The sequence below is a fragment of the Cladophialophora psammophila genome, assembly GCF_000585535.1.
Source record: "Cladophialophora psammophila CBS 110553 chromosome Unknown aczJe-supercont1.23, whole genome shotgun sequence".
Taxonomy (NCBI): domain Eukaryota; kingdom Fungi; phylum Ascomycota; class Eurotiomycetes; order Chaetothyriales; family Herpotrichiellaceae; genus Cladophialophora; species Cladophialophora psammophila.
In genome coordinates this window covers 86349-108782 of record NW_006912944.1, presented here as the reverse complement: position 1 = coordinate 108782, position 22434 = coordinate 86349, and the positions used below count along the sequence as shown (strand labels likewise).

The window sequence follows — 22434 nt, the reverse complement described above, 5'->3', positions numbered from 1 at the left end:
CAAGTTGGATTTTTGGGGATCGGACAGGCAGATATTAGGGTCTCGTCCAATCAATGACTGTGCATGCGGGTTAAAAACGAGCTAGTCCCCTATTATGGGCATGGTCCACACAAGTTACATGTTCGCAAGGTATGCGGACGCTAAATTTGGCCCGCCGGCTTTGTATTAAAAGTGTGTGATATCACAAATCTCAGCCACGCTCAGACTTGTGTGCCTCCTGGGACTCTGCAATCTCATCCACCCCTTTTAATTTCAATTATTTCTTAGTATGAGGTATTTTCTCCTTCTCTCTACCTAGTTTTGGCGGCTCTATGGAGGTCGGTAGCTCGTACGCAGAAAGTGAGAGAGGCAAAGCTCTGGAAAAGGTGTTCTATGCTGGGGAGGTCTCTCTGCCGTCGTCAGGATTCAAATTAGCAAGGATTAAGAAGTACGACTTAGGATCGCAACGAGCGATCCTACTTTCAGCGATTGCTTTCCAGAGAACCTGTGAGAAGCTGAGAACTGTCAAATTGGTGGAGAGCATTGATCTATTCTCAGAGATGTCTGGCCATCTGTCCTTAAAACGAGCTACTTCCTGTTTATATAGACATTTGGCCTGTGCCAAGAGAGCCATTCCTGAACGCTTTCTGGTGACGCGATCCATGGAAGTGATATATGGAAATATGAATGCACTTAGAGGGGATATTACTAAGCATGCGAGCTGCTAATCGACCGTGCTGCGACAATTGCAGTTCGCTATACTTCTATACGTCGACAATTCGAAGATAGAGACGAGACCAATTCTTCACTAGAATTGGTTGTCTCAGGCTATCTATCGGTCCAGATCCGTCCGCTTCCACTGCTTGCAACGACATTCGCTTCGCATTACAATGGACAAACCATGAGAAGACTTTACGAGATTAATTGTGAATCGATTAGTCAGAACGACTTCCCAGAGACGCACGCACTTTCCTCAGGCCTCAAATCCTTGGCTGCAGACGGCATTGAGATAAGCCGCCGTACACTAGGCGGGCACGGCTTTGGTGAGTGCAGTGCTATGATCCCATTGAACAGTGATTACTTGTCGAAGGCTACAGTGGAAGGAGATAACTATATGATCACTCAACAAACCGCAAGGTATTTGATAAAGGTGATGGGCAGTGAAAAGCAAGTCAACTGCAAAAGCCGATGCAACAGAGAGAATGTATCGGGAATATCTTTACCAGCTGTCAACGGCTCCCCTCGATATCTACAACGACGACCCGTCAACTGTCCGATCGTTTCAGCATCGCGCTTGCTTCGTTGGAGCTTCGAATAAGCGTGGCAAGAGTCGAGAAACGCCGAGCTTGGACAAGTCTCATGATTGAATTTCATGGGCTGAGTACTGTCCATTCAGAGATGCTGCTAGTGAATGATTTTTTCAGTGCGCCGAAAGCCCGACCCTAGAATCCCTTGCAAGATTCCCCACAAGGTGTGATGAGACTGATGTTCAGGCTATTTTATCTTCACATAATTTAGTGACGACCGACCAAGTTTTTGGCATCCGGAGCAGTCACACTAGGTGGTGGAGCCAAGCTAAATGACGGGGATTCCTTCGGTCATGTCTCGAATCCGACCTCATGTCGACAGCCTTGTTGACGCATGGTCAATTCTAGATTACCTCCTCCAAAGTGCTTTGGCCAAATATGGTGGGGACGCTTACTATACCCTGACCCCTCTCGACACGCTAACTTTTGAATGTAAATTGGAGAAGGGAAGAGATAGTGCTTGGAGAGAGGGAGCACACATCCAGAAAGAAAATTGAGCGTCTGGTACAAAGAGATTTCGTAGCTGCAATGAATCCCAGGCTCTCAAGGGGTTTCCATAATGAGGAAGACCTGGTGCGGGTTTTTAACTTCGTACGCTAAAATTATACAGGAGCACGCAGTTTTCACGACGAACGCTTAATAGTCCTAAAGATTTGAGTGTATCTTCCTGTCTTCCTTTCGGTCCAGCATCTTATACTTGATTGGCTATTCAGTTCCAAGATTTATTGCTTACTGGGGTGACTTTGCTGTGAGGAAGGGGATCCCACGCGACTGGGATATTGAGCCCAAGGGAACTGATATGCCTGGAATGAAGTCTTTACCAAAGGACCATCTGCCGTACGAGGGCTTTCCGTCGCAGTACTAATCCTAACTTCAATATATGGCCGCGTGCGCTCACAGCCTCGCATCGGCTACGCTGTGTCGATAAGTATGCCAATTCTCTCTTTGCAGGGTTGTGCGGAAAGCCTGGAAAGTGTAAACTTGATGTATTGAGGCCTCGGCCACACCATCCCTTAAAATTTCAGCCGACCCCGTTGCTATACCCCGTGGGGAACTCTCGGTAAAATCAGTTAGCCCTGATACACTTTTACGATTAGTTAGGTCAGCATGGTTAAGGGCTTTTATTTGCCGAGATGTAGTCTAGCATCACTTGTATTAGTGCCGCCCGGTTGGTTACACATAATCAATTCAAGGTGCCGTTGACTATTCACCGAATGGCTATGGTGTTAGCCGAACCAGCGCCCATTCGTTCAACGAGCTGTTAGTCCTGGGTCGCAATCACCAGGATTGTGGCAGACCGAAACTACTTAAACCGCGTGCTCAAGCATTTACCCACATCATTCAATTGGTATCACTGAAGTTTATCTACTTGGTCAATACCACCTTAATTGACAAGATGGCTTTCGGAGACCCGAAACCCCTTGTAACCGAGCTTGATCATATCGAGGTCAGAAATGAGAATCTAGATGCATCTATCGACAACGGTGTCGCGCTTCTGGATCCAGATGAAGAGCGCAAAATCCTGTGGAAAATTGACAGGCGCCTGGTGACTCTCACCGGCCTAGGATACTGTGTTTGTCTTCTAGATAGGGGCAACCTCTCCGCAGCTTCAATCGCAGGGTAAGTATTTAGCCTCTTTGGAAGGTGGAAAACAATGGAAAATTACTTACGGATATTAAGGATGACCATCGACCTGGGACTGCAGAATAATAATCGCTACGTGAGGGGGCCTACCTTTGGGCGTCGAGGAAAAGGTGGCTGACGTTAGCAGAGCATCATCCTCCTAGTGTTTTTTATCCCATATGTTCTTTTCCAGCCACCAATGACACTTCTCACTCGCAAAGTTGGTGCCAGGATGTTTCTCTCTACGATTTCCTTGTTGTGGGCTGGACTTCTAGTGGTAGTTACTCACCCTACCCCTGAACGTTTATACCTTGACTAACCACCAACTTAGGGAATGGGATTTGTGAAGAGATGGGACGAGCTTGCGGGTTGTCGAGTCATCCTGGGAGCTCTTGAAGCGGGATATTTCCCTGGTTGCGTTTATTTGCTGACTTGCTGGTACTGTCGGTGTGAGTAAAGGCTTGGGCTGAGCCCGATATAGATTCAGGTCGCTGATACTAAGAACAAGTCGAAATCCAGAGGAGAGTGGCTGTATTTTACGTCTTTGGATGCTTGTCCTCCGCCGCCGGGGGCATTCTCGCTTATGGACTTATGCAGTTGGGCGGAACCGCCGGCCTTGGGGGATGGCGTTGGATCTTGATCGTGGAGGGTCTGGTACGAAGCATCCGCATCCCACTCTTTTCATCGAAACCTGACAAACTGTTCAGATCACCGCAGTGATCGCCATGCTCAGCTATATCTTCCTTGTGGATTTTCCAGATTTAGCCTCGAAGTCGTGGAACTTCCTTACGGAGCGAGAGGTTGCGCATGTGATGTAGAGACTGCACAGAGACCGTGAAGATGCGGTGCCCGATGCCTTCAGTCTAACCAAGTACCTGGAATATGCCAAGGACTTCAAGATCTGGCTGTTTGCCATGATTTTCTTGTGAGTAGTCAAACCCCTTGACCAGAAGGACATTGCCATTTGACCGAAGAAACAGGGTGACCAACGTAGTCAATTATTCCATACTATACTTCCTGCCAATTATTCTCCGGGATGGCATGGGTTTCAGTACAGCCGCTGCCCAATGCCTTGTCACTCCTCCATATGCATTTACCGCCCTCTGGATGTACGCTACCGCTCATATTGCCGATCGTTACAAGATGAGAGCACCGATCATCGTCTTCAACTGCGCTGCTTGCATTATAGGCCTCCCAATCATGAGTCTGGCAAAGACTAGTGGAGTCCGATATTTTGGCATCTTTCTCGTCACCGCCGGGTCCAACTCGAATACACCGGCTGCTGTAGCTTACCAAGCAAACAATATCCGTGGTGTGTGGAAGAGAGCTTTTTCCAGTGCTACACTCATTGCTTTCGGTGGCATTGGTGGCATTATCGCAAGCACCGCTTACCGGGCTCAAGACGCGCCCGGCTACCGTCCCGGAATTTGGACTTCCTTTTCGTGAGTTTCGCCTCCAGGCTCCCGCGCTAACGACTAACCTTATTGTGAGACTCAATTGCCTAAACATTTGCATCGTTGGAATTCTGACGGTCTACTTCCGGCACTGCAATAGAAAGGCCGATGGCGGCAAAATGGTCCTTGAAGGTCTGGAGTCGTTCAGGTATACAATCTAAGCCTGTAATGCGACATGGACAGTTCTGTTCACCCCACGACGCTCTGTTCCACTGAGACTCATTAGTGAACAGACAGGAGTATATGAAGTCGTGAAACGTGGCTCGATTGTCCAGGTTGTGGTAAGGCCTTTCGACAGCTGTGTTGGACCGACCTATGAGAATGATAACATGTATTTGTCTTGGGTCCCAATCGATTGCAGTAGCTAGATGGCGAGCCAGGTGACAAAAAAAGTGGCACAGCTTGCACCGTCAGACAACACCACTTCCATAACTATAGATCTTCGAGATCAATTTCCACCTGATATTTTTTATATGGTGATAGATTATATTCATATCATTGAGTAGCCCAAGTCCTTAAGACGCCGTAACAGAGACACAAATTTCCCCACGCTGGCACCATGCCCAGTAAAATCCAGGGGAGCAGGTCCGGCAGCAGCAGCTTCGCGTTTCCACTCAGGGGTTTTGAGAACCCCCTTCAAGTCCATGACCCACATGCCTCGTCAACGGCTGCGCCTGATCTCGTTGCAGGTCCGTTTAATGAACCTAGGAATGTCCCGGATAATCGGTGCACTCGATCCACCGAATACAAGTGATTCATAACATAAAGAGAGATGCTTGCATGACCTGTGACACAACGTGCTGTTGATAGTAATCTTCAGCTTGCAAATTGGCCCTTTCGCATTACCGTTTGACAACACAAATCTGTCTCTGTCGAACCAGTCGAGGTCGGCAGGTTTGTATTGCATGATGTACTTCCACAGTGCAACCCCGATAGCCGCCATCCCAAAAGCTGAACGCGGGATACGGGCCGTCTGTAGAGTATCGATGATCAGAATCATAGACGGGTATAACATTAACCACTCACAGTAGGACACAAGGGGTGGCAGAAAGCAAGCAATAACGCTCACCCTCCCGCCATCTACAACACAGCGTACGATTTGTGATGTCGCTTAAGAAATGACACCGTTGCAATGCTGCTGGTCCTTTTTGGGAAGAGAGACTAAGTCGAGAAAATCCGTGGACTGGCAAGAGGCAGGATCCAAAGCACTTTCTGACAGGGTTGACATACCCCATAAATCTCCACAGCAGGCGCAAAGCCTTATTCTCGCGCTTGGACCCCATGGGGAAGTAGAAAAGCTAAGTGTGACCCACGCGGACGGAACTGGAAGTGTGATTGAGAGCCTCGCGTCTTGGGCGGGATGATATTTGACTTTGATTGGTCTTTGTGGGAATTAGGGAGCGGCCAACGGAGGCTATTTGGGGAGATAATGCACTCCGCATTCGGTACTCGGTGCTGAGGTGCCTGCCTCGCATTCGCTGGATCTTCGGCTGGTGCCTCACTCAGGACGACTCCAACGGTAGAAGCGGCAATAGCCGGGACAAGGCCAACGAGACCCGCCGCACAGCAAAGGCCGGTTACAGCGCCTTGTAGGAATCTGCGCTAGGTGTTGCTATTTGGTCCAGTAAACAGGTTGGTGACAGGCTCGGCATATCAGTCTTTGCTGGTGCGCCCATCAAGCTGCAAGTGGTTCTTTTCAATGCAATCAATTTGAGGGATTTTTCTATCTGGTAAGGCTCCATACACTGTATGACACCGTGCACTTGAGTCACGGGGCGGCTTCACTGCAGAAGCACGAATAGTCGACTAGATGCAGAGCTAAATCGAGATATTATGGCCAGGTAAACCTTCGTCTTGAGACGGTGTCGGAGCTTCAGGAAAGATCAACAAGGATTTCTTCTGTCCGACTTGCTGGTCTAGCTTGTCTATCGAGCGGGAAGTTATGCCAGGTATGCCGTGACTGGACAAAGAAAGGCTAGGCTTGGAAACAACATCGACATCCAGTTTTACACAAAAGACTTTGTCTGAAAGATGTTCCAGAGGCGAGGCAGGAACCAACCTTTGGCAAAAAGCCCCCTTCCACCCTCCTCCATCTCCCTCCTTACCGCGACACGGGATGCGCATACTGCCGCTGTAGGTCAGGCCCCGTCGCTCACTTCCTCTATGACACTATTTCAAACCGATTGACTCAGCTCTTTGTCACAGAAAGCGGCGGTACGATGGCCTCAAGCCTATATACGCACCATTCACAGCGAGGAACATATCATGTCAGTATTATGACCGTAGCAGTAATGCTCTGCAGCTGGGACTGAGTGGCCTTCTACTTTTAACATCCCACCTCTGATTAGCGCAAGGTCTTCATGGCCGGCCCGAACCAGCCCTGTCGTCGGAAATCATTCGATTGAAGTGATCGAAAGTCTTCTCTGAAGGATCTGCAACATTCATTTCGCTCCCCAAGGGCTAGCGCCAGCATAATCCGCCAAACTCGGATGCTTGTAGCTCTATCGATTCTCACAACAGCATCCTTTCCAACACCGTTGCTGACTCGATTGTCTCACAACCCAGCCCCAGCCGTTCGATCCCGAAACGGCGGTGTTCGAAGCCCAAATCACCCTACTTGCAAGGACAAACTTCGGAGTTCCGTCTCTGACCATTCCTCCGGGCCATGAGGTCAGTAGCAGTGCTCTTCTGAGTTTGCCGTGGTTGAAAGTATTAGCTGGAGAATTCCCAGATGAGTCCTTCTTTCGAGTCGAAGCTCATCACGCAAAGATCACGGACTCATGCTCCTCTCATATAGTAACTGCAGACTCATCTAATATTCCACAAGGAGGACGCGAGACTGCAGACATGTTCCTGCAAGCTTTCTTTGAGTTAGTTCATCCTTTCCATTTCCATCTTCGAAAGGAAGGTTTTTCTGCGTTCTATAAGGAGACCTTTTCAAAGGGTCTATACCGAAATGAAGAGTCCGGCGTTTTTCTAGTTGTTCTAGCCCTAGGCGCCGTGACGAGTGAAGATCCCGATGGCAACATACCTTGACCGGAAGCACTACTCCTAGCCTACACTACTACAAGGATGCGCAGCAAATTCTGATGTCGAGATGGACACAATCAATGGGAGGAAATCTTCTACTTTCGCAAAGATTGTGCGCATGGCTCGTGATAACTTGGTGAACAAGGACGATATCGGCAGTGTTCGCTTAGCGGAGCTGCGCCTCTGACCGCTGAACTCTTCTGGAGAGTTTATAATGCCTATTATTCCCATCAATCAAGCTTACGGCTGATCAGAAACGTCTCCAGTGACACATACCCAGCCTTGGGATGAATGGGAGAGCTCGGCTGGTAGCGTCGGCAAATTGTTTCCTAACATGACTAAAATATTCCTTTCATTCGAGGGAGAAGTTGAGCCAGGTGCCTTCGGGGAGCTTTAGCTTGTAGGTCTAAACGTATTCAAAGGATATTGGAAGAACGACGAGGCCACAAAGCCGGCCATTGTGGAGGAGGATGACCTCAGATACTTGAGGGCGGGCGATATCGGTTTCCAGGACAAGGGCCACAACTTCTTCATCACCGAACGTGTATCGTGGATACGAGCTGTGACGGACTGGGAGTTAGCGAGGAGACATGCATGCCCGAAGATGGGTTGAGCAGAGAGCGCGCCAAGACAATCATAGACTGGCTTGCAACGGGGTTGCAAACTACAAGAGGTTAAGGGGCAGTGTAAGATCTGTCAACGCGATCCCTAAGAGCGCTGCGGGAAAGGTCTCGAAAAATCAGGTCAAGCAGATGGCAAAGAGGGAAGAGGCCCTGCAGAAAGCAGCGAGACTTCAGATATATGTTACAATTCGGCTAGGAGTTTTTGGCCTGATGAGGTTGAAGGGTTAAAACCGGCTGAAGGTTGGGTGGATGATAAAGTTTAGCCGAAGTTACCGAAAGGAAAATCCGAGTTGAATCAGAGCGAACAAGGCCGCGGCAACTTGCTTTACCCCAAGTCAAAACCAACGCAAGTGATCGGGTTTACAAAATCCTTTCCAGATCATGCGAAGATAAAGCAGGTGCCGGAGTGTGATTCACAGGAGGACATCATGGATTTCTAAAAGGGGCCGGGTAGGACCCCCAAGGCCCACCAGCCCCCCAAGGGCCCCTTACCCGGCGGTATGCAGCCTTGTGCGGGGTGGTATCCCCGGTTAATTTACCGGCGTTGGGAATGCGGGGAAGAGAGGGAAAAGGTCTATAGATACATATAGAGAATGCACTCTACATGCCGTATGAGCTGACCTTGAACAAGGCCGCGCAGATAAAGATAAAATCACGATTCCCTCCACTCCGGCCGGTCCTTCCATCCTACCTGCGTGCCTGTCTCAAACTCAGGGCGATTCAGTGACACTGCAGTACCCGTGAAACCCCAGGTTTCGCTGTCCGCTAGCCATGGCGGCGAAGAAAGTCTTCCTCATAGGACCAGGCCTGATCGGCACTGACCTGCTAGAGCTCCTTGTGGAAGCCGGTTATGAAGTCACCACGATGGTCCGCCGGGAGGCACACGCAGCACAAGTTAAAGACCTCGGCGCCAAAGTGCTAATGGGCACTTTGGACGACAAAGAGACCATCCGCAAATACGCCGCTGCAAGTCCTATCGTCATTCACACCGCCACAGCTGACCACTTGCCTTCTGTCGAAGCCGTGCTCGATGGCGTGCGCCAACGTGCCGAGCAAGGACTGGAGACGATCTACATCCACACCAGTGGAACGAGCGTGTTGGTCGATAATTCCAAGGGCATGTACAAATCCGACAATATCTATTCGGACGAACGTCCCGAGGACATCGATGGCGTGCCTGATACCGCGCCGCACCGTGAAATGGACCTCGCCATCATCGCAGCGCGAAGGGATCTAGGCATCAAAGCGAAGATCATCATCGTGCTTCCCTGCCTTGTATACGGGATCGGCAAGCGCTCGGGGAGGCTGTCCATGCAGCTGCCAACCATGGTGCGATTCGCGTTGAAGCACGGCTGGGCCCCAGTCATTGGCAAAGGCCTCTCGGTGCGAAGTAACATCCACGTTCAGGACTTGGTGCGCGGGTACACGGTCATCTTGGACTGGATGCAGCACAGCAGCGCGGACGAAGTCCTTCTGAACCCTTACTTTTTCTGCAGCACCGGGCAAGACATGGCGTGGGGGGATGCTGCGGCCGAGATTGGAAGGCTGTTATACGAGGCGGGCAGAATTAAAGATCCAACGCCGCGACCTGTACCGCCTGAGCTCTACAATGACTTGTTCGGGGTGTATAGTCCGACCACCGCTGGAGCGAATTCCAGAAGTCGTGCCGATAGGTTGCGGAAGATGGGGTGGAGTCCGAGAGAAAAAGGGGTCTTGGAATCATTGAGGGAGGATGAGGTGCCGATTCTGTTGAATGAGACGGGTGCGTTCAATGGGTACACGGGCCTTGCGTCTTCCGGTACCCATGTGCTGAAAAGCTTGGAATAATCATGGAATAGTTGCAGGGAATAGAACAGTACTAGAGAGGATAGGGAGGGCAGGATATATATCATTGGCTCCTATTCGATCAATACGTTCTGCTCGCTGTATTCATCCACGTAAATAATGAACCGTGATCCATATCCCTTGCCAATCCTCTCGGCACCGCGTGGACGCTGCTTCGCGCTCAACGCCACCACGTTTTCTGGGTACAAATTCCCTAGAAGTGCAAGACAAACCACTGGGTCTACAGCGGCAATCACATGCCACTTGTCATTCGCATCGGTGGCCATGCCAGGAAGGGTCAGAATATCGATATGGATGTGTATCAGGCTGATTTTTTGATAGACACGTTGCAATCGAGAAATGTCGTTCCTTCTGGTTGCGCGGGAAGGTCGTGTACGTGATATTCGTAGCGCCGGCCTGGAGTTATCTGGCCTATATCAATGAAGGCCGTCGTGCCGTTCTCCAATTCGAGTTCCAACTTGAAGAATCTCGGTCGAAGGTCGTTACATGGCTCACTGGCACTGCCCCCGCGTATGTTCGATCTTCGAGTCCATTCCGTATGTGTGGTAATTCTGGTCCTTCAAAAAGGAGACTAGCGTAAGTATTTACTGCGTTCATGTTGAGAGGCTTCAGCGGCGGCACGCTCGGGTGCATTGACAAGGTCCAAACAACGACCATCTGCTATGGACAAATCATAAAGGCCCGGGTATTTTCACAAAGAAACTAGGATCCAGTTTCAGCACCTATCGGTTTATTAGTTGCTGGCAATAAGCACTCGTCGCTGCTTTTGTCCGTTTCAGCGGCCCTTCGCTCCACAGGTCGTGCGCCGTGCCCCGGCCAGCCGAATCAGATGGATCGAGGGCGGTTCGTAGCACTGTCTTAACAAGTCTAGTCACGCTTTTGTACGATCCGTTGGTCGAACCGTCTCGAACGGGGATTTCTTTCTGCAGCACGAACGGCCTATGCATGTCGCGAAAGAGTTGGTCGACATCATATCCATCCGACAGCATTAGAGTGTTGCGTATACTTGGAAAGGGAATCCAGTCAATGGCAGAAGGGTGCGGGAACGCAATCTGAACGGACGTGGGAGTGTTCGTGGCAGGAAAATCGTCCAGAGCTTCGGCCGTACGTGTAACTTGCCACCACAGCACCCATCGGACCGTCGTGTAGGAATCGGTGATCTCAAGCCAGCTCTTCGCGTTAGGCCAGCATTCCTGAAATAAAAAAACAACCGTCTATCATGGCGTTGATCAGCTGCGGGGCCCTGTTTTATTCATCCCTGTCAGTACCGCTGGCTCAGAAGGGAAACCTGGTTGGGGCAGCAAACTGAGAAACATATACCGAGTGCGTTGGGGCGCAATTTCCCCTCGTCTAAAAATCTTTATTATACAATCCAAGTGTGCAGAAAACACAGAAGTAGAAGTCGATCTTTTTGTATCTCTACCACCCATCATCGCCATGGACGTTGTAGGTGAAAAACTGATATCGAAGCAGGTGATATCGCAGGCACTCCCATTGTTGTCACTGACCGTAGCTGTGCCCATCGCCCCGGAATCAAATGCGTTTAAGGGATTCGATGTATGCGGGAAAGATAGATTCGCTACATCTTCCGAGAAATCAAACGACGAGGATTCCAATGCTTCCGAAACTTTGTCGCTCTGGCATTGTACCGCTGTTTAGACTGACTATGGTAGCTGGAGTCTAAGCGAGGAAGAAACAGATAGTGGTTGAACAGGATTGCTCTGGGACGCTAAACTCTGGTCGCAGCAAGCAGACCCAGGATTTCCTCTTTTCGTCTGGTGCCTTGCTTATGCAACTCCCCTCGTTCGCGTCAGATTGTTCGCGATCCGAGAAGCTTGCTTCGTGCTTTTTGCAATGCTCTCCAGAGTTCAGCCCCTTCTGTTATCAAGCCCTGTAAATATGTGCGAGTTTGCATTATCTCGTTGATAAGATGCAACTTGCTTCTCCAAATCTCGAATATCTGTGGCCTTCCGCTCTCTGGTCGTTCTTTGTGACAAAAGATTTCTAATACGTCTTCAGCGTATTAGTATCCAATCCCGCTCCCTAATGAGCGTGTCCGGAATACCTCTGGTCTTTCGCCTCTGGCGGAGGATTGCCGGTCCCTTCGGGACCTAGTGAGCTGTGCTGGCGAAACAAAATGCGGATTTCGCAGATCAAGCATTGAACCGAGAGAGGTCGCTCTCCGGAACGAATGTCTCTTCACGATCGAGAGGAGGGAATCGACCTACTTTTTAATTCTGCTAGTATTATACATGAGTCTTGTAGTCTGACTGACGGCATTGAGCAGCGGAGGAACTTACGTTAACATTACGGGTTGGGAGGCAGACGAACGTGCAGGATTCACCCTGGGACTTACCCAAACATTCATTAACCTGCTTTTTCGCGCTCAAAGTATGTATTTTCTGGTTATGGATGTCACACACAAACGAAGATTTGGGCGAGATCATCGAAGAATCTGTAGCTGGTAAGGAAATCCTATAGAGCTACCACAATCCTCTCTATACGAAGCTTTCTGAGAGATTGGGCAAATACAAAGTATCTGAAAAGCTCATTACTAGTCGGATTCAACTAGGTGAATGTGGTGACCAAAGTATTCTAGGAGCTGGTCAAGAATGAAGTCAATCATGTCAAAACCATGGTGACACCAAAGCAAGAACTGCTTGGTGCGGCGTGACTGCGTTCCATGGCGAAGGCAACAATTTCTACGTCTATATGAATCTTGCTGTCTACTGAATACAGCTACAACCACGACGAAGCGGCTATTTTCAAGGCAAAACCGAGCCATATCAGACTGACCTTACAGACTCACGCGAGGATAGAAATGATCCTCATTTGCAGATTACTCCCTGAGTTCTAGATCTGCGGCTAGAATTCACCGGCTGACCACCAATTGTCTGCCGCATTTCTTGGGTATGCCCCTGAAGTATACGTTTCTGTCAGAAAATAATCCCCAGCCTCTTCATTTTTACAGGCCCCTCAAGGGTATATAGGTGGCTTGCTTCGCTCTCAGTAGATAGACCAAAACCACAAGTGGGAATACTCGCAATCTCTGACAATTCCATCCTCCCTGTATAAAGACAATAGCTGAGGGACTCTTGACTTGTTGAGAGCCCCTCTAGACTGAACTTCTTCCTTTACTGCCTAGAATGACAGACGTCCTACAGCCGCTTGGCGCGGTCCCAGAAGATATTCAGACACAATTAGATCTCGAGATTAAAGTGGTTGGACCAAATGGCCAATTGCTCGATGATAATAAATGGGACAAGGGAATCGCAACTCTGCATGGAGCCCAATCAAATGGCTTCCCCATCCTGTTTTGGCTGGGGCTCGCACAAACTGGAGCCACTCTCCTAACCAGACTGCCATGGTCGATGAGTTGGTGCAGCATATTGCCTTTATCATTACAGAGGTCGCTAAAGGGGTCAAAAAGGACGACAATGATCCGAGGCCTAGCAAGAAGTTCGCCTTCGCTATTGAGCCAACCGTCGAGGCAGAGTCCGCTTGGACCGAGCAGATTGTGGCTGGCGCATCGGCATTCATAGCTATGTCCCGCTATGTCCAACTGTCCCCCCAGCTATTTCAATGTCGAAGGTGAATTCTACAATCTTGCGGCTTCTGGGCCGGAAGCCCCCGGAGAAATTAGCAAGAGGATGCACCAGGATAGTCAGGTTCTCCTGAGTTTCTCATGCCTAGTCGATTGCAAAAATCCTCGCGCTCAGGAAAGCCGAATAAACTTCATCTCTGGTTCTGCTGCAACCCATGCCACATTGTGGATAACACCAATACCAACTCGGTGTGCATATTTTCCCTCCCATCGTAGGACGAGGACATTTCGCATACATCCCGGCTCTCCCTCTTTTCCTTCTCTTTGGCTTTCGGTCACGTTCTTTACGCTCTCCTCGCCGTTGTCGCCGTTGTCGCCGTTGTTTCCTCCTTTCATTGGTTCTGTATCATCGCCCATGGCATGTTTTCTTGGGTTGTGCATGTGGCAAAACGTTGGACAAATGCAGGGGCACGTCACAATTTGGTCGTGGTCTGGGCGACAACCTAGGGTCGACGCAGAGAGCAGGACGAATTCCCACTCAGATTTGGCATTCTCCAACGTGTCGGCATCAAATCCGAGAAGCCCACCACATATCCAACCATCTTTCGTCACAACAAATGCCCGATAATTGGTACCTTCTCCTGATACTGAACTTAGTGAAGGACTTGCTGGGCAAGGTTTCGCCTTTTCGTAGCAAAAGGATTGTAGTGGTGTAGTGAAGCTCCAGAAACGAAGCACGTTCAATTTGCCAGAGAAGACTTCCTTGTCCAACCAAGCCTGGTCGCGAATGGGAAGTGTCGGGTAAGCCTCGCAATTCGACGTCAACGAACCCCCCACCTGCGTAGTGGTACCTGGAGGCATGATACACACGAAGTCTTCAGATCCGCGCAGAATTACGGGCCCATGGAGAACAACTGAGATGTACGGTAGGTAAATGATGCCGCCTATCCATCCACTCCAAGACCAAGACGGGAAAAGGTTCGAATCGTCGTCATAGTTGCGCCTGCGAATGCCCATGTGCGGATGGTACCACAATAAAGCCGAAGCGAACAGGCTGCTTTCCAGCGGAGAACCACAAATGAATTTGAGTCTCCAACGATGCAAAAAGAACGAGCATAGTCCTGCAAATCCATTCAAGATATCGGAGTCGTAGCTCAAATTCTTCATAGAATATTCTTGCACAAGCAAAGCGTAACAATCGTCAAAGATTTCAGAATGACGACAATCCCTTGACATGGAGTAATTCAAGAGCGTGAGTTTCCCAAACCCATGCTGAATAGAAGCAAATTCGTTGTACGAAATCGTGTGGCATGCCCATGCATCTTCCCAACGATCCTCTGACCATACTGTTTGTTTGCATTGGAAAAACACCTGTTGCCGCGAGAAATACATGCATCTCTTAGACAGTAGTCGCTCCTGGTAAGTCCAGGCACGGGTATTGTGCGTCGACTTCAAAACAGAATCTTTGAAAGGCTCTCTTTTGGCCACGTAGATGCCGGAAGATACGGCATAGTCAGTCACCTGCCTGGTACCCGGATGTACGCCACATAGGCCTTCTGCAGCACTACTGCTCGCAGCAGCCACGATAGTGGCTAGAGCGCCGCCGTAAATCGTTCCCATCTCGCAGATCTGCCTGTGCTTATGGATTGGGTCATCCTGCACAATGCAAAGGGCATCAACCCAAAGGTACTTTTCTCCAATGGCAGTAACAACGTGCATGGCATCTCGAATAACCTGGGGTATTTGTTCCCAGCGTTTTTGCAGTGCTCCCGGTACAAACAGCTCTTCTCTTGTTCCCAGTGTCAGCTGAAGCTGCGGCATATTGCCCCAGGCATAGCTGAGCGCAAGGTATCTGCAGGAGTTACCTGCGTTGACAAGCTTTTTCTGTTGGACGTCAACAACTATGAAATCTATCTTGGCAGTAACGGTTTCGAGGAAGCCCGACGCGCAATATCTTCCATGCTGGCTTTCGCAGAGATTTAGCCATCCGCGAAGGATATTCATGTCGACTTGGTCCATAGGGCACACTCGAATAGGGCAGTTGGTATGAGTCCCGATCTTTATTTGTGTCGTGCCGGGAGAAAAGAGGATCACATCACCCACACTGGTAATGCCATCGCCTGCCAGGCGTTTCGGAATTGGCTGATTGAAATCTGCCAACGCGTGTGGCGACGGTTCATCTACCTGTTGACATCTTGCCAACAGAAGTAAGGAACAAAGCGGGCATCGCCGTTCAATCGTGTTTTGGAGCATGGCCTGAGGGTTGCCATGATAAGACCAAAGCTGATCGGCTATCTGTGCACATGTCCCACAACTCTTGATAAACGACGAGCAAGAATCACAGAGAGTACCCGGATTGTACCAAAAATCAGTGAACACGATCGGCGCTAAAAGGTATCGTTAGTGTATCAGTATGCATATCGGTATTGTATATATCCTACAATGAGCCAACAATTCAGCGCAACGGGGGCAATCTGGCCGTTCACAAGGCTCGGGATCATCTTTGACAGGGCCTACAAGGCCGGCTTTGCCGTAGATAGCCATCTGTTGTCTTCAGACCCCGAGCACTGGGAGCATCTGATATGCTTGAGGGAAGAGCGGAGAAGCGTTGAGAGAGAGCGGCCAGACAGAAATATGGAATGAAGACAGTAGGTCACGGCTGAGAAATGAGGTTCACTTGCGCAAACTCGGTAGTATTCTTTGCCTAGAACGACTTTCAGTCTAACCACAGCTCATGTTTCAAGCAGAGAGGGGCGAATAGACCGAAATACGTATTTTCCTAGACTAGAAATACTGGATGAAGGTGATTCTAACAAAATTTTCTGTTTTGCATATGTCTGTGCTTAATGATGGTCATGATGAGGCTTACCAAAGGTTTCCGTGTTGGTCGCTAGTGGGGCAGAAGGGGGCCAGGCTCACTAGGCTCCAATGCAGCATCACTGACAACCTTTGACACTTGGCTGGTCCCTGTCTAATTGTGGTATACCAATAAGATGTCGCCACGTGCTTCGGGCGTTAATTCCATGTCCGGTTCCCAGTCTTTGTCCTGTTACCACTGACAAGACATGGCTCCTGGGAGCGAAGACGTCCTGGGTGGTCGTCCTTCAATTCTTAAGAGAACACATCACAGCAGGTGTCTGCTTGGCGGCAAATGCAGCCATTGTATGGTACCTTGTGCTTCCCCACGTGCAGGAAGACAAAACGACTCGATGCAGGGCTATTTATTAAGAATTTTCAAGTACACTTTGTGCCGTTGAGTCCCTCTTAATGAGAATCCAGGAAGAGGAGTGTGGCGAACAAGGGAGTCGATTTTGGCTTTTACGGGTGGTTCACGGTACCCTAAGACACCACCGAGCAAGGAGTTCGGGCGCTGCGAGTCCTGTCTTCCGAAGGGTTGTCAACGGTTTAGGTACCATGTACCAGGACCGTACGCCGCTAGTCTCAGCTGCGTCATCTTCTGGACGCACAAGATCTTTGTGAATGGCTTGCGTTGTTACTATCCAGGCACTAATTTCTCTATTCAACCCTTGAGCTCTGCTTTAGGACTGTTTGAAATGGAATGTTAAAATATGAAACAGGCGTTGTCTTCTCTGCCACGGGTTCTCCCCTCCCCAAGTCCGGACCTCTGTGGCTTTCCGGTTCAGCGCCTCGGTTACAGGACCTTGCATTCACATGCAGGTCTATGATCGGCCTTCTTAACTACATCAAGTACAATAAGCTGGACCTCTTGCGCACAAATTCCCTTCAGGACAGCACTTGAAGGATGAGGTGATGCCAGGCCATTGGCTGGTTCCGTTGTTTCCACCATAGCAGATATCTGCGATAGGAACCATGCCACCGTTGGACTTAAAACGCGTCGGTGTGAAAGCCGCCGCAATTGAAATCTCTGAATCGGGGGTATTAAGTACATTGATAAGAGACGGTAGGAATTTTCATAGACATACGATCAGAGGATGCACTGATCCCCTTTATCGAAACCCATTTTCGCGAGTGTGGCGTTGAAGTCTGGAAGATCGCCGTTGAAGGTATCTAAGTAGCCGAGAACCACGTTCGTCAGTGCCTTTCATTGTGCTGGACATTGAAACAGTGAAAGCTCTCACAGCAACTTCCATCTGCCTTCGCCGGAAATTCTGTAAAGATTCCCCCTTTGTCTAGCACTGCGAATCTAAATGCATTAGCGCCGGAGCGATTCAGGAGAATAGCCAAGAAGTCGGAGTTCAAGATAGGACTTCATGGTATCGTTTGATGTCTTGCGAGTATTCTTGGCTATCTGGGTGACAGCAATTATCGAGAAGGCGACTTGTGATATATTGATATATCAGAGAGAAGGGAAGGAGAGAGATCTTGAGAGAATACCTGGCATTTAAGGATCAGTTTCGAGATGCTTACAATCGCATTTCGCTGCCTCTGAATAGACAGCAACGGCTCTGCAATCTCCCGTTTCTTTCCACTCACGCTTAACTACACAGCGTTTCAGAGGAACTGAAATCCTTTCCAGGAGCAGAGTAAGATAGTGCTGACGGGCACGGTTTCTAGTGACTCCACCATTCCACGGCGGTGGGCTGAGCAGCACCGCGATTCTTCGGAAGCTCTCTCGGAGAGGAAGCAGTTCACGCCGCTCAATATCCAGGAGTCTGGTTTAAGCCCGAGCACATGGGTTTGAAGTCCAAATGATCTACTCAGTCGAGGCAGATCTTCCTTGTTGGATTCCACAATCACGTCGCCAAATTGTCTCAGAATAAAAGATATCTCAGACCGAGATTGAAGGGCTGCTAGCCAGGAGCCTTGTCGGCCACAACCGCATCAATTGGCGGTGTGTAGCACTCCTTAAAAACATAATCCAGGCTACATCTGGAGCCAGACATGCTGGCTGAACCACATAGCCGAGAGTGACCGAGGATCGAGGATCGTCCCGATTAGAGGTATTGATGACAGTGGTTGCAAAAGTGAGTGATAAACCTTAGGCTTAAACTGATCGAGATTGCTGGCACGTTGCCTATTGAGACTCAGAGAGTAGAGTGACCCTTGATGGCCTATCCATTTCAAGAAATTCTTTGGACGACTCTCACTCGACGGTGGGTGTCTAGAGCGTCTGGACGCCTTATGTATTCATTTCGCAATGCGCAGAGGCCAGAAGGATGAGATGCAGCTGAGCCCCGAGGTAATCAATTACTTCGTTCGCAAAAGATTAGGAAAATAAGCCTTGCCTAATAATTAATTAGCGGGAGCGAGCCCGAGAAAAGTGAGAGAAAGAATTGTAGAGAAAAACCAGGCTGTCGTGGTGCAGCGCAGTATTGCCATCTCAGCTCCAGCAGCTGTCTCCTCTTCCCTGACAGTGGTTGCGCTAGCTCAAGTCTCGTAGGTGGAGATGTAAACCGCACGAGAGCTGACTTGGCAATGATATCTAATCCTGCTCCGAGACATAATTGAGAGAACCGCTCGCAGCATATACAACGAGGGGTCTTAGCTTTTTAGAAAGCTTCGGGCCCCTGTCAGGTTAGAAAGGGGGGCTCGGGATGGGCAAGAGGCAGACAGGGATGAGGGTGGTCAAATCACATACATCATAAGGAACGCAAGTCAGGAGTGAATTAATGAATGCAATGGCCTTTCCAGCAAGATAATGCGATGGAATAGTTCCGTCTGTTTGCCGCTGCTTCCTGCCTCCCATGCATTGCGATCATCAACGACGGCCAAGCGGCGAGTGAGATTTGCCGGAAGAGACTGTTTATATTTGATCATCTAGGATGCGGTGAAACTCCCGGACCACATCTTGGACGACCTGATTCTCAACCACCCCTTCTTGCCACGAAAACCCCAGCGTCAGTCGTCCATCTCTACCAGACACTGCGCTGACCTTGATGGCTCCACTACTCGCGCCAGCACTCTGACTGAAAAGCAGGCTTTCGATCTGATAATCTTTGTCTGCTTGCGACGGGCCCAGATGTCCAACATTCGACAACTCCAAGGAAGTAGTCCTTCGTCGACCCATCTTCCCCTTCATCCAGCTCTCGAAGTCTGCGATACGTGATAGCTTTTCAAGCAGGCCATCTCCTCCCTTCTCCTGCATGACCTGGTCAATCCTGTTCTTTATCCTTCTGGCTTCCTCCCACGTGAAAGGAGCTCGCTCGTGCGTCATGAAGAAAGTGTCGACAAACACCCCCATCGAATCTGCATTGATGGGATTTGGGAGCCACTGGCGCAGAGAAACGGCGCAATCGGATTTGATTGTGGTATAATCAGGCGGTACATGTGTGAAAAGGGCTGCAACGAGCATGGCCTCCAAGGTTGCCGTCAAGGACACGCCATGGTATTTACTGACCTGCAACAATCCCGTCGTCTCTTCTTGAGAAAGCCACAAGGATGTGACCTTAGTTTGTACAGGTAGGTGTTGTACTGCGCCTGACCATATATGCAATGACTGCTCTTGATTTTCTGACCCATTGCGCTCTGCCAATCCTCTCAAGGCCTCCAACGGTGGCAGGAGTGGTAAGTCAGGTGTGTCCACCACAGAGACTGGCTCCCTTTCCAGTGAATCGTTAAGCGCAGTCTCGACAGCCTGGTGCAGCACAAGAGCACTCTTCGTATCTCCAATGCAATGATGGAAGAAGTAGCACAGTATGAACTCCGAAAAATTGCCTCGATTCTGGAGGACATGCATCCGCCACAACGGTAATGACATATACTCCCACGCCTGGGTATGCTCATGCGCAAGAAGGGCATCCAGAGCAGGAAATCTTCCATGCTGATCAGCAAGCTCATCAAACTCAGTAAATGTAATGATTTTGTCCAGGTCGATGATTGGTAGACGGGCGAAGTACGGTACTCCTGAGTCAACGTCAACAGACGTAACTGAGAGACTCGGATGTTTCGATATAACGGCAGCCAAAGCAGCGAACAAAGCAGGTCTCAACGTCTTAATGTTTCTGCATCTGTACCTCGCGGTGATCGCAACCTTTTGATAAACACCTATTCGACTTCGTTTGACCAGATATTTTTCTAGAACACCTACTTCAACGTTAGTATAGCTCAGATTTCAGCCTGGGTACAAACCCAAAGATCGAAGTGGCTGGAACTTTGGCTTCTCTTGAGCCATACTTAGGTCTCCTCCTGTTGAGATCCTCTGAAAATCCTGTACCACAGTACGAAGAAAGCGAGCTGTCAAGAAGATGAAGCGTTGTTGGGTGAGCGGATATAACCGCGATCGATTACCATCTCGCAGCCTCGTCGACGTACTCTTCCGCGTTGAGATGAGGTAAATCAACACCCAGCCCACCACCTTTTAGGCTAGAGCTTCACTTTGGCACCCTCAAACAAACTCCACTCACTGACTCACCGCTCACCCCTCCTGCTCGTCAACCAATACCAATTCGCTAATATTAGATCGATACCTAATCACCAACAGATCTTAATTACCGCGGCATCGCTGGGAAGCACTACTGTACGATATTGGAAATACCGCTTTTAGGTGGAGATTGTGCTCCGGGATTACATAAAACATAGTACAGAGGGCATACGGTGTACCACACAAAGGGTATTGCTGTGCCAGAGGATATTCTCTGAGCGGAAGGTAAGCATTATTTAAAAGCGTCGTAGGTTGGGTGAGACGCCGGGTATCGATTTACTTACCTCCCGAGTCGTCATTCGTCGCCAAGACACGGACTGCGTAACTCGGCGAGTCGGTAGCTCGTACTGGGTAGAACATCGAGTCCTCCATACTCCACACCGCCCGCCACAACTCCTTCAGCACAAAGCAAAGTCCCTCGACTCCTGAGCTCTCCATGAATCGTTTACACCGCTGCGGGTACCGAGTCAAGGTAGCACAATGATCAAGCTGAAGCCACAATCGCATTCCTTCCTCCAGCATGTTCACCTCCCGCCACCCCGAAGACCGGTTCCGCCTTCGCACGCACCGTGCCCGCTCCGTCGACCTCACTAACGAAGAGCTCGTCGAAATCCGCGCCGCACAACGCACCTTCGAGGGTGCATACATTCGCACGTCGCTTTCCCAGTTTTCGTTCGCCCTTGTGGTCCTCAAGATCTTTACCTCGGAATTCTACTCCATCGGTGCGCTTTTCGCAGCCTACGCTGTAGGGCTGCTCCTAGTTAGTGCCTATCGAAGACAGCAAGGGAATCGACAGTTTTTTAATGAGGTCGGGGATGATGGATTGGGGAGGAAGAGATTTCGCACAAGTGGGAATGTGGTCATTGCGCTGACGGCACTGAGTATTGCGGCGTATGTGAGTCTATTGGTCTTGACGCTGAAGTTGGAGACTTGATCCAATAACACACGGCGGCAAGCCATCATGACTCGGACGATGACGAAGCGGCTATGCGATGACTCCCTGTCACAAGAGGAGACCGAGCCAGGTTAAAAATGGAAGACTCGCTGTGTTTGGTCCCCGGATACCCTCCCCTGGCCAACTTCGCTCTTCGGCTATGCGGCATATCATGTCTCTACACGGTCGCTGCGCTGGCCGCACTGGCTGATGTTTGTTGTTCCTCCACCGGTTCCATCTCGACGAGAAAAGCCTGGTGCGGCTATTGAGAGACCATACCGGGAAATTTCTTACTCGAGTTTGCAGTGCACATGATGCATTAAATTTTGGAATTCTCGACGTTCCGGATCTCCCACCACGACAGCCACGCGGGCAAACCTGCGGAAAAGTAACTGGAAAATTTCACTGGGCCTGGAACAGCATGTCATCATACAATGCGATGTTGATGCCATTTTGATACCATGTCTCCATCTCAATGACGCAGCCATAGATTCGGACGACTACCCTATATCACGGACTCTAAAGGCAGGACGGATCCAAAGGGCTTTGGCAATCAGTGGGGGAAGAGGTGGTGGCACAGGTTGTCGCCGGGAGAACATGATGCCAGTACGCCACCGCAGGTTCTCGAATCTTTCGTGGCGGCGGAGGGGGAATGCTTTGGGTGAGGTCGACAGAGCCGCACAGCCTTCTCTTCTATCCGTCCCTTGTAATCACGGCAGGGAATGGTCATCGATTACCGGAGAAAGTGTTTGA

General features: G+C 49.8%; 6 protein-coding genes across 6 annotated transcripts; 4 read left to right on the top strand and 2 right to left on the bottom strand.

The window, feature by feature from the left end:
• Positions 1–647: 647 nt before the first annotated feature.
• Positions 648–1790, top strand: A1O5_11009 (uncharacterized protein). Its single transcript, XM_007751582.1, has one exon. The coding sequence runs from the start codon at positions 881–883 to the stop codon at positions 1295–1297; it is 417 nt and encodes a 138-aa protein (XP_007749772.1). The 5' UTR covers positions 648–880; the 3' UTR covers positions 1298–1790.
• Positions 1791–2682: 892 nt separating this feature from the next.
• A1O5_11008 (uncharacterized protein) lies at positions 2683–4524 on the top strand (the record flags this gene model as incomplete). Its single annotated transcript, XM_007751581.1, has 9 exons — positions 2683–2906; positions 2967–3006; positions 3058–3186; positions 3241–3358; positions 3418–3563; positions 3617–3718; positions 3782–3834; positions 3890–4351; positions 4401–4524. 9 exons carry the CDS (start codon positions 2683–2685, stop codon positions 4522–4524), a joined length of 1398 nt encoding a protein of 465 aa, XP_007749771.1.
• Positions 4525–8787: 4263 nt separating this feature from the next.
• On the top strand, positions 8788–9843 carry A1O5_11007 (uncharacterized protein; the record flags this gene model as incomplete). Its single annotated transcript, XM_007751580.1, has 1 exon — positions 8788–9843. The coding sequence occupies one exon, from the start codon at positions 8788–8790 to the stop codon at positions 9841–9843; it is 1056 nt and encodes a 351-aa protein (XP_007749770.1).
• Positions 9844–13576: 3733 nt separating this feature from the next.
• A1O5_11006 (uncharacterized protein) lies at positions 13577–15424 on the bottom strand (the record flags this gene model as incomplete). Its single annotated transcript, XM_007751579.1, has 1 exon — positions 13577–15424. One exon carries the CDS (start codon positions 15422–15424, stop codon positions 13577–13579), a length of 1848 nt encoding a protein of 615 aa, XP_007749769.1.
• Positions 15425–19130: 3706 nt separating this feature from the next.
• Positions 19131–20498, bottom strand: A1O5_11005 (uncharacterized protein; the record flags this gene model as incomplete). The annotated part of the gene is made up of 2 exons (XM_007751578.1): positions 19131–20410; positions 20456–20498. The coding sequence occupies 2 exons, from the start codon at positions 20496–20498 to the stop codon at positions 19131–19133; spliced, it is 1323 nt and encodes a 440-aa protein (XP_007749768.1).
• Positions 20499–21267: 769 nt separating this feature from the next.
• A1O5_11004 (uncharacterized protein) lies at positions 21268–21681 on the top strand (the record flags this gene model as incomplete). The annotated part of the gene is made up of 1 exon (XM_007751577.1): positions 21268–21681. One exon carries the CDS (start codon positions 21268–21270, stop codon positions 21679–21681), a length of 414 nt encoding a protein of 137 aa, XP_007749767.1.
• Positions 21682–22434: the final 753 nt, after the last annotated feature.